Source organism: Cloeon dipterum, chromosome 2, assembly GCF_949628265.1.
Source record: "Cloeon dipterum chromosome 2, ieCloDipt1.1, whole genome shotgun sequence".
Classification (NCBI taxonomy): Eukaryota; Metazoa; Arthropoda; class Insecta; order Ephemeroptera; family Baetidae; genus Cloeon; species Cloeon dipterum.
This window is the reverse complement of record NC_088787.1, coordinates 22,296,293-22,306,829: the sequence shown is the minus strand read 5'-3', so window position 1 is coordinate 22,306,829 and position 10,537 is coordinate 22,296,293. Positions and strand designations below refer to the sequence as shown.

General features: G+C 38.0%; 2 protein-coding genes across 4 annotated transcripts in view; both read left to right on the top strand.

The window, feature by feature from the left end:
* The window catches only part of LOC135936565 (extracellular matrix organizing protein FRAS1-like), a 103,740-nt gene that overhangs the window by 49,618 nt on the left and 43,585 nt on the right, over positions 1-10,537 (top strand). Inside the window, exons 1-2 of one of the 3 annotated variants that reach the window (XM_065479425.1) lie at positions 3,371-3,488; positions 6,469-6,558. In XM_065479425.1, coding sequence (XP_065335497.1) covers positions 6,501-6,558 — 58 coding nt within the window. In that variant the 5' untranslated portion in view covers positions 3,371-3,488; positions 6,469-6,500. Of the gene's footprint in view, positions 1-3,370; positions 3,489-6,465; positions 6,559-10,537 lie in introns of those variants that run through there. The other 2 variants (XM_065479426.1, XM_065479427.1) reach the window with 2 other exon arrangements.
* On the top strand, positions 400-1,405 carry galla-1. The gene is made up of 4 exons (XM_065478372.1): positions 400-678; positions 737-816; positions 933-1,116; positions 1,173-1,405. The coding sequence occupies exons 1-4, from the start codon at positions 501-503 to the stop codon at positions 1,268-1,270; spliced, it is 540 nt and encodes a 179-aa protein (XP_065334444.1). The 5' UTR covers positions 400-500; the 3' UTR covers positions 1,271-1,405.

The window sequence follows — 10,537 nt, the reverse complement described above, 5'->3', positions numbered from 1 at the left end:
CGGACTAAACTACAGCAAGCAACTTTACTTTGTTGAACCGGTTTTTCTTTTGAATGAAAATAAAAAATCTGGATTTTTCTATAATCGGAAAATCACTTTGATTAATTGAGAGTCTCGTTAAAAACTTTTAGAAATCTTATTTGTGCATATTAAACTAGAGTTGAATATCCAGTTTCACTGGTTTTATAGATACACACCGATTTCATGTTTTTATTTTACAAAACTTTGTTACGTAAAAATAAAATGTTATTTCATTTGATACCTTAAGGTAAGTTTTTAAAATATTTATCTTAAATTTCTTTAAACGATCTTTGTTATCATTTACATCAAATTATTTCTACTATTTTTATTACCGGTTGTCGGTTTTCAACCTCAACCTCAACAGCTGTTGGAGAATTGTAAACAAAGAATTGCAAGTCGCAATATTTGTAGTTTGCACGGCGAGGTGGATCTAAGGTCGATCACTTGTATCACGAGGCATATTTTGGCACAATGAAAGCATGTTGTCTAGTCTGATCAAGAAGTCGAGGTCGTTCATCGGCCTCGGGGACAAGAATGCAGCTGTTGACGGCTTTGTCGAAGTGTGCTCCGCAGAACAAGCAGAAGTAGCCACTGAGAGCTTCATGGATCCGGAAGCAGAGCGATTGAAGATGGAGGAATTCAAAGAAATCGTTTATGGTATTTCGTAATTAATTTTACATTTTCATAATTCAATAATAGCATTTTTTCAATTTAGAGAGCATACGGACCATAAAGGATCCCGAAAAACCGTCAACCCTGGAAGATTTGAATGTTGTCTATGAGGAGGGCGTTCATGTAATCATTGATTTTTTTAAAATGTTCAGATTATAGATTTTATATCAAATCTTTCTTATTAATTAATCAAAAGTGGCAAAACTAGTTTTAATTTTTGTTTTTTATTCTGATTTTAGGTTTCCAGTATGGAAAACAGTGAAGTCTTGCTGGTCAAAGTTGAGTTTAACCCGACTGTTCCGCACTGCTCGTTGGCCACTTTGATTGGCCTGTGTATCCGTGCCAAACTGCTCAAGAGCATGGTCGATCCCTTCAAACTGGACATCAAAATCAAGGAAGGCGCTCACAACACAGAACATGAGAGTGAGAAGCCAAGCTCAGCATATTTAATCTATATTAATTTGCTGTTTTACTTATAGTAAACAAGCAGATAAATGATAAGGAGAGAATAGCAGCTGCTATGGAGAATCCCAACTTGAGATCTATGGTGGAGCAATGTGTGCAAGAACCAGACTAATTTGTGTCTACTTAAGCGTGAATGTCCGCTAATGAAATATTTTTACGAAAGTGATATATGATTTCTGTTGAAGAATGACGAAGCAATTTTGAAATTGTTGTTTTCTTACTCTTAATAAAATATTGAATAGATTTTTATATAACTCAATGTGTGTTATTTTAACCTTTTCACCGAAAGCATTCATAACAATTTAAAAAAAGAACGGCATTATGTAATTATATTTCACAATCATGAAGTACTCACTGGGAATGTATGCAACCTGCGTTAATGCTGTGCTCGGCGGTGCAGTTTCCATTTCAGCGCCAGGCTTGTGGCAAACATTTGTAAATTAGGAATGTACCCTCCCTGCTCTGCACCAAAACGTTGAGGGGAAAGATAAAAGCGCGCTAACTAAGTTGGTAGGAATTGCCTACGCCGCCAAAATGAGATTAAAAAATCCACACGATTTAACTTCCTATTAACACCGCTTGCATCTTTTAGGGCGCACGCAACGTGAAATGTGCGCAGATGAAATTTAATCTAGCGTGGAAAATTGCTAAATGGTTGTGAGAAAATAAAATTTAATGGCTGAAATATTATTCTATTGTAAAAAAGCATCCCAGCAAACGGCTAGCGATCAAAGCTTTTCATTATATCTGACCGTTATATTTTTGTGTTTGAGGTTTGAAATAATATTGTAAAAAATCATTGGCTTTTGCGAATAAGAATTCCAGTTTTTTCATCTCCTTTATTTTATATCTGGTGACGTGTTATCGTCTCTATTATTTAAAAAAGATAAAATTAGGCTCAATCTCGATTAATAATAGGGATGTTTATTGGTACTTAATTATAATTTACGAAGCTTATTCTGATTAATAATTATGTAGCTGCGTTAATTGCTTTAATCTGTATTAACAATGTATATAGATCTCGTAGAATAGTGGTTGAACAGACCACTCACCAGAGATTGCTAAATGTGATTAGTGTTTGGGCTAAATTGGTGCGTGCATCATTTTACCTGCGCATTGCGCGTGTTTCAACTAACGCATGAATTGTATCTAAATATGAAATATTGATTCTCAAATTATTGATCCTTTTCTTTTAGCTTAGAATAATAGAATTATGCATTAAAGAATGACGGGTTAAAGTAATCTAATCAAGGTATAGCGCGCTGAATTAGGAAAATACGTGTTAAGAGTGAAAAATGTTTGTTGACTTTGTCGTGGTTTCGTCCTCTTTAGGTTCCAGCCTCACCTTTCAAAGTATTCAATTTTTAAAAAGAAATTAAAAGTTAAAATATTTCCAATTGGATTTCGCTTTCTCTACGTCGATTGTCCAAACGCTCGTTGACGTTTCAGAATAAAATTAAGGCAAGGTCCAATGACTGGGTTGGCTTCACGTGACAGGACAAAAGGGAACGTTAACCACCCTCTATAAAATAAAAAATCGAGATCTTTTAACTACTTAAGAGACAGAAAAATACCTGAACTAAAAATTGGGAAATATACGAGATATAGTAAAATAAAAAAACAATTTTAATCTTTAAATTTAAGAATAACATAATGGTTCTACTCTGAGTTGAAAATTAGCTCTGGACGGTTAGCTGATGGTGAAAATTATTTGAAGAAAATGAAATAGCACGCTCTCGAACACTATACAGCAGCTTTTTCAGCCTCGCAGGCCTCATCAGCGGTACTTTACCTATACAAAACAAGCCTGACATTTTCTATGATCGCTGATTCAGAATTCTTTGCGACTAATAATTTTGTTCTGAGCATTGCTAATGAGGCCTGCGGGGCCGAGACAACTGGTGTTTAGCAAAGAATGAGTACAGGATGTTCAGTGAGCTTCTTCATTATTATTTTTTACTTACTTACATTATAATCTGTTTAGTGAAACTTTGCTGTTTGTGGATTCGCTAGAAAGAACGATCACATTCGAGTGATGAGACGAAATATACTGCCAGTTCATATTCATTCATACCTTACCCTTTCCATTTGGATTGAATGAAAGAATCCGTCAATTATTGTCGGTGCGGGCTGCCGTGTGCTCGGACGCGAGAAGCCGCGGTGGGCCGGAGGGAGGGAGGGGGTCGAAGTTGTTGCGAGCGCTCCGCGCTCCATCGCCTCCTTTCATTCTGCCGGCGACCCTCGTGGATGCTGCTGCTACTCTCTGCTCTCGATATATATCTCGTCGAGTGTTCACCTGGCCGCGCATGAGGTCGCACTTCTTGCCGCAGGTTCGTCAAACAAACTGCGTGTGTTTTGTTATTGACTCTCACTCGAGAGCGTATAGCTTCTGTCTGAATGCTCTTGTCCCCTCGCGGCGAATATCGGTCGCTTGTCCATTGTAACAACCTTTTGATTCGTATATGTCTTTTTCATATAGACACCGCGCGGGGCACACATTTTTAATAGCAAGGGGAGTTTATCTATTGTAGACGCCCGCAGTCTGTGTACATGTGCAGCGCGCAATTTGATTTGGTCGCTTTATCTCCGAAAGATTATGGAGTTGTTTGGGGTTTCGTTTGTGATTAATGTAAGAAGCCGGTCGTTTTTCACTTCTGTTGCTGGTAAAATAGGATATTAATCGTTCCCGTTTAATAGTTCGTTTCCCCAACACAAAAATTCCTGAAAAGATCCGCTGATAATTTATGCTCTCTTGGTTTGTTTCGAGGAAACTCGTATTTGAAAGAATTTCTCTTCTAGATCTAAATTAATCTGATTTTTGTCCCCGAGTGAGGATCCCCAAGAGCTCGAAATCCGCTTTCATTCCTTGGGGAACTTCCTTTCAAATGCTGTTCCGGTTTTACTCTCTTGTAGGATCTTTAAAAGTTTTTTCTGTCTCCGCGCGTTGGAAACGAGACAAAACAGATAACAAAATATGGAGCTAATAAAAATTTACGCGTGCAATAACATGGCAAAGTGGAATGTCATAAACAAATAAGGCCGATCGTTGCGCGACTCTGCTGCCAAAAATAATTATTCGCTCCGAAAAACACGCGTAAATGCGTCAGCCGAATGCAAATGAGGTTCGACTCTTCATGAGAGCGCAGCCGATTTTATTGATGAATGGCTTCAGAAATACTTGGCTGCCCTCGCGTTGAAATTTCGCCTACGCAATTGGCCGGCCGAGCATAAATAATATTAGCTTTCCACACAACAGTGACCAAAAACAGACGAGCTGAGCGAAAACTGGTAAAAGTATAGACGCGCTGTGATTTTACGATTTACTTTTAGTGCCATTCCCAATGTAATTAAATAGAACAAGAGGGCGGCAAGGACGAGTGGCGTTGATTTTTGCACTTGAACGTAATTCGACGCGCTCCTCTGGCATCTATTTTTAATGTTTTTAAAACGGTCGGCAGATGGAAGAGTTACGCGCGATAAAGTTCACTCCGTTCTTACAATTAGTCGCCGTGGCTCTTTCACAGCCGAACTAATGTTGGGCGGTAGTTCTCTTTCTATTTTTAATGATTTTAGTCCAGAAAAACCAGTTCTTGCACGAATGGTATCGAAATCTATTAGAGGAAATAAAAGGAACCTTTAGAAGATCGACTTTATTCATTAAAGCGTTTTTAACCTATCAAATTCAGATCATCTCATCAATTATTTTTACAACCTTAATTTAGTTTTGATGTGAGTCTGGATTTTATATAATGAAAAATTCATCTAATATCGTAAAAGCTAAGTAAGCTAAGTTTATAGCACAATTCAGCTACAATTCAGGATTTTCATGATTTCAAGCAAAAAATATATCATAATTATATTTTCCAAAAATCCCGCATCACTTTTTTTGAACTTTTTGCCATATTGTGCGAATTACAAACTGATAGATGAAATCCGGGACTCTTGAAACCTGACGAGGCATGCACACATTCGAGCAGTTTTCGCCCAAACAATTTTATTTCGTGGTATTTATAGTGCGGGAAATCGATTATGCGTGCATGCAAATGAAAAACAAACAAAAGATCGGATGAGAGGTCGGCGCCGAGAGCGAGAAAAAGAGGCAAAGCGGCGAGCGCAGCACACTGATTTTCGTTTGGTCGGCACGTTTGCTGCTCTCTGCTCGTTTTGTTGATGTTAATCAAGCAAATTGATGAATCTGCGTGTGCGTGTGTGGTTTGCTCTCTGAATCGCACAAAATCACTCTATCGAGAGAGCGCTCGACTGAATTTGCATTAAACGTTCGGTTTGACGCCGCGCTTTACCGACACACTCGTCCGCTGAAAACGCATAAACAATGTTACAGTTTGCAGAGAACTGAGCAATTTGAAAGCATTCATTTACTATTCACTTTGATTTTAAACATGGAATACAACTGTTTTGCTGACATACTTGAGTAACATCTATTTACTACGCAGGTGCACAATGTTCAAATGATATTGATCAATATTTTAAATAAGCTATTTCCACAGGTAGAAAACAAATTCATTTTTTTGCTGAGTGCTAAATTCCCTTAATTCAAGAATAAATTAACAAAGAATGTGAGTCAAGTGATAGGAACCATTTTTGAAATCGTATAGTCATAATTAGCACAAAAAAACTAAGAAAATAAAAAAAGATCAGATATTAAATATTGTTTTTATTTGAACATCAAATCGAGTTAGAATTGTAGCATTACTTAAGGTATTGAAAATTATTAAATTTGCTCCTGCGTGACGGACTGCTTGAGTTCATTCATGCAAAAAAATGCGATTAATTAGAAGAAAAAGGCGCCAAAAATGAAACCTGAGACGAAGCAAAACAGCACAAAGCTGCTTTTTGTTACCAAGAAAGATCTCAATCACCAGGTGGATTTTCCTTTCTTACTTAGAAAAAACCTCTTTTTTATACAAAAATAACCTCGTCGGTTTCACGTTTCAATGACTAAAAACGTTTTGTTCGTGTCCCATGTTCCATGACGTTTTAGGATATAATTAATGAGGATATTTACAAATAACAGTGTCGATCAAAAATCTTCACAAGTCCATGAAAGATTGAGCGGCTTTCCTATAAATAGAGCAACCGTTTAGCATTGTCTAAGGTGAGCCATTTTTCGCTTATGCAAAATAAAAAGGATTCCCCGAGAGCAAATATTGGTTTGCTCTCTACACAGACATGTCCTCCAAACGGAGGACGTGGATTTTCACTTTTTTACGGAGAGTGCATAAATGGAAATTCTCTCTGTAGACAGTTTTCCGCGTCGAGACTGATTTGTTGAATATTTTCTTTCAGCAGCTGTGGAGCCGTGCCGAAGAGTGAAGTAAGTGATGGCAATCAAGCTGCAGATTGTGTTTGTGGTGCTGCTCGTGCTGTGCTCCTCTTTCGGTAAGTGATCCTCACGCACTTCCCCGCGAGGCTAAAAAATAAAATACGAAACTCGAATCGGCGGCGCGGCTCATTTCGAGCACATTACCCACCAGTCGGTATTATTTGTAGACGTAGGCTTATATTTACTGCGCACGGCGGCGAGAAAACTGCGAGTAGAACACGTTTCCGAATGGAGCCATGCGTGTTTCGCGATAAAAATCTGTAAGCAGCCTAATTTATGGCGAGATGCCTCGTTAATCTTGCCAATATGATCGGCCGCGAATCTTTTTATTCTCGCGCGCAGGGAGGGTAATTACACCGCGCGCGGCAGCCTTCCATTAGGGAAATGACCACTAGATTATCAGGAATTACAACTTGGCACATTGGTACTTTGCTCCGCTCCGTCACGAATACTACAACACACTAAAGCAACATAAACAATTGCTAATGCAAAGCTCGTTGTATGTTTAGTAATTAAGTCATTCAACGTTTCGGAAAATAAATTTCAACCTTTTCCTCGCTGACATCAAGGACACATCAGTTCAAAATAAGTATATTAAAGTATATTTTACGAATGGGATTCGTCAAACGTTGAAATTAAATACAATGTGATGTGAAGAGTTTCCATTCAATCTTTTGATTTATAAGCTACAATTCCCATAGTTCAATTTCACATTTTTAATTTTTATTCATTGCTTGGAACGTTATAATGCTACACCATTATGTGGAACGAGTTTTAAAACGATGCAATATTTGGAGCAATGATGAATGTGTTGAAATATTATAAATTTTAAATATATATTTACATTAAATATATTTTACTTAATGTAAGAACCTTATCATTGGGAAATTAAATTAATTAGAAGAAATGCAATATAAAAAGAAATTGTTATATAGAAAAAATTGATTAAAAAGATTAAAATAAGTTTCAAATTTAATTTTTAAAACATTAATAGTATTATGCAAACTAAATTAATAATATATCAGCGCAATTAATGGGCAACTATTATTGACTCAGTCTTTGTTGCTTTTCAGAAAATTGTCATTTAACATCCTCTCATTCCAAAATTCCAGCAATCCTAAACACCGCAACTTCTGCATTTTTTTTTTAATAATTTTTGCCATTCAATTTGACAAGCTAATTAAAATTTTTGACCTCTCAAAAAACAGTTTCATTCAGTCGATTTCTAAATTTGCCATTTTAAATTTTATTTTATCTTTTTCAATGTACGAATTTATGAATTGGACAGGAGAGATTAATCCTAGAGGAAAAAAGGATGAGAGACACTCTCTACCAAGACATCCTCTCTTGTTGCAGCAGCTTTTGAACGACTTCTCCGCTCTTTCGCGTGCGCTTCTTCTTACTTTCTCAGTATATTTTTTATCCCTGTGTCGGCTCAAGTTGAGAGAATTTCGCGTCGCGCAGAGCCGAGGAGGCGGCAGCAGGAAACAGGACGAAGAGATCTTTTGATCAGGCGGCACATCGTTTTGGCTGCGTTGATCCTGGGCTGGATTTGCTCAGCTTTTTCACTTTCAAAATAGCGAGCGAGCAGACTTTAGCATATCATACCCTCTGGCCGTGCTTTTTGCGCGCGGATAGAAGTCTCCCGGTTGGAATTGGAATCGCTGAGAGAGGTGCACGTCGAGACCACTTTTAGTTCGGAGCACACTATTTCAGAGCAGTCTGGTTTTGTGCGTTGATTCATTTTCGAACCATAATTCAGAATATTATTTCTGGGGTTTCAATAACATAAAATTTTTGCCATCATGGCCAATTGAAGATGAATCTAAATTTAATTTCCATTACAAAATAAATCATATTTTTCACAAAAATCTTCAAAAATTATGAGATGCCATAACTTAAAGCTGAAGTAATGTTATGGTGACGACCGTTAGTCCACGCTCGTGTCTGTCTTCAACACCTACACAGAAGAATTTCCTGCGGACCCAGCGACACAAATAATATGAGTCTAGTTTATTCGCAATTTATATTTCCCAGCGCCTTCTGCTTTAATTCTCTCTCTAGTTCTCTAGTTTGGTCTCGTGTCTTTATTTGCAAGTTAAATTGCCCGATTTTGAGTGCCTGTTGGTTTACGAGAGTGCGTATTTTCTCCCCGTCGCGCACTATGGAGAAAGGAAAGACAGAGCTGCGAACTAATGAAGCAATTTGCTGGGCACTCTCTCATGTGGGCAATCTGATTTGAATTTCAATAAAACACCGCGCGCTCAGCTTAATTGAGTGCTTGTGCGAAAAAGACGCGCGCGACACTCTTGTACCGACGCTCTGCATAAGCAATTTTCGCAACGTGCTGGTATTTTAATAACACGCGACGGGAAATAAAATGGCAGTAAAATAAATCATTTTTTAAAAAGGGTTCTCCAGTGACACCATCCAGTTAAATACTTCTCGCAATGATTCACTCAAAACGCTTGAAACGCTCTCGTATATAGTTAAATTATAGAAAAAAAATCAAACAAGATATGATTTCAACATTTAACTGTAAAAAGCTTCCAACGGAAAATAACTAGAAATAAAAACGAGAAACTACAAAAAGTATGATTACAACAAAGAAAGTCGACTTGACAGTTGTTAATTTAAACAAAATAGGTGCACTTAAATTTAATATTTCTTGACATGCCTGGACTAATGTTATAATAAAAGTGTCCTTGCCATTTGATGTTAAATTTTCATTTGCAGTAAAAGAAAACGACGCATCGTTTAAGGAGCGTTTTACTGTTATATTTTCTATAAAATTAGCACTGTGTACAAAAGCATCCTCTTGGTGGTCTTTGTTCATGCAATCAAATGCTTTTTGAACTCGGCCCTTCAAAATAAATTTGCATTTATGAACTTTTAATAGACCTTAAGTTCTTTCAATCTCTGCAAGAATATTCACCACTGCGTTAGTTAGTTTCTTGGCTTTTATAGTGGATTGGACCTTCTCAAGGACTGTTTTCTAAAATAAAAATTCGGTCGCCACATCCTGCAGGGGCTAATGAGGCGCGGGGGACGAATTCCTTTCGCTGCAGCTCATTCAAACTTGTGACACGTCGAAAGGGAGTGATTCACTCCCCATTGTCCGAGCGAAAACAATATTTTACATTATGCAAATTTCGTCGGAGAGCTATTCTCCTTTTTCCGGAGTGTTTAGAAAGAATGATTAATGTCCAACACCGCGGCTAGGATTATAATTCATTTGCAACCAAACACGTCAGCCGGTACAATTTCAGACAAAAAATACCGCTCTCCGGCCAGGGTAAATTGAATAAAACGAGATGATCTTTTCTCGACTAGGATAAAAATTAAATGCGGAAATTCCTGATGAAAAATGCATATATCTTCCCTCCGCAGGGGCTGCGGTGGGAAAAGTTTTCTCCCCTGAGAGCGAGCGTAATGTTATATTATTTTCGACCCCCCAGGAAGATGCGACAAAACGCGCTGGAATTATGGCCGGGATGCCTTTTTAAAAAAAGTTAATCTTTGTATTTTGTTATTACGCCGGGGCTCGCGCGCAGAGAAATGCAAAGGCCGGCTGGGCACACACAAAGCCGAGGTAATTCACACCTTTTGTCGCGGCCAACGTTGAATAGAGAGGATCGTCTAGTTCGTTTTTAGCCCTCCAGCACGTTTTGGCATGCACTATTTCATCTCGCCCTCATGGAATATTGCCACGAGGTGACGAAGGCTAATGATTTTCCTCGATGGATATCGCTGATAAAACTGACTGCCGGGGTTCATTGACATGGGTTGACAAATAAACACCTTTGGAGAAGGCTCTAAACACTCCGTGATCGAAAATTGATTGTGGCAAGATAAATATTGGGCTTGCGTGACGCGTTCAAGGGGCTCATTCAACTCATTTTGAGACGCATATCAAAGCCGGACGCTGAGCTGCGGGGATTTTATGTTAATTGACGCAGTCAAAAATCAAAACTCAACAAGAAATGAAACAATAAAGCTGACGGCTGCAGATTTAAGTCGTTTTCCTGTCGTTTC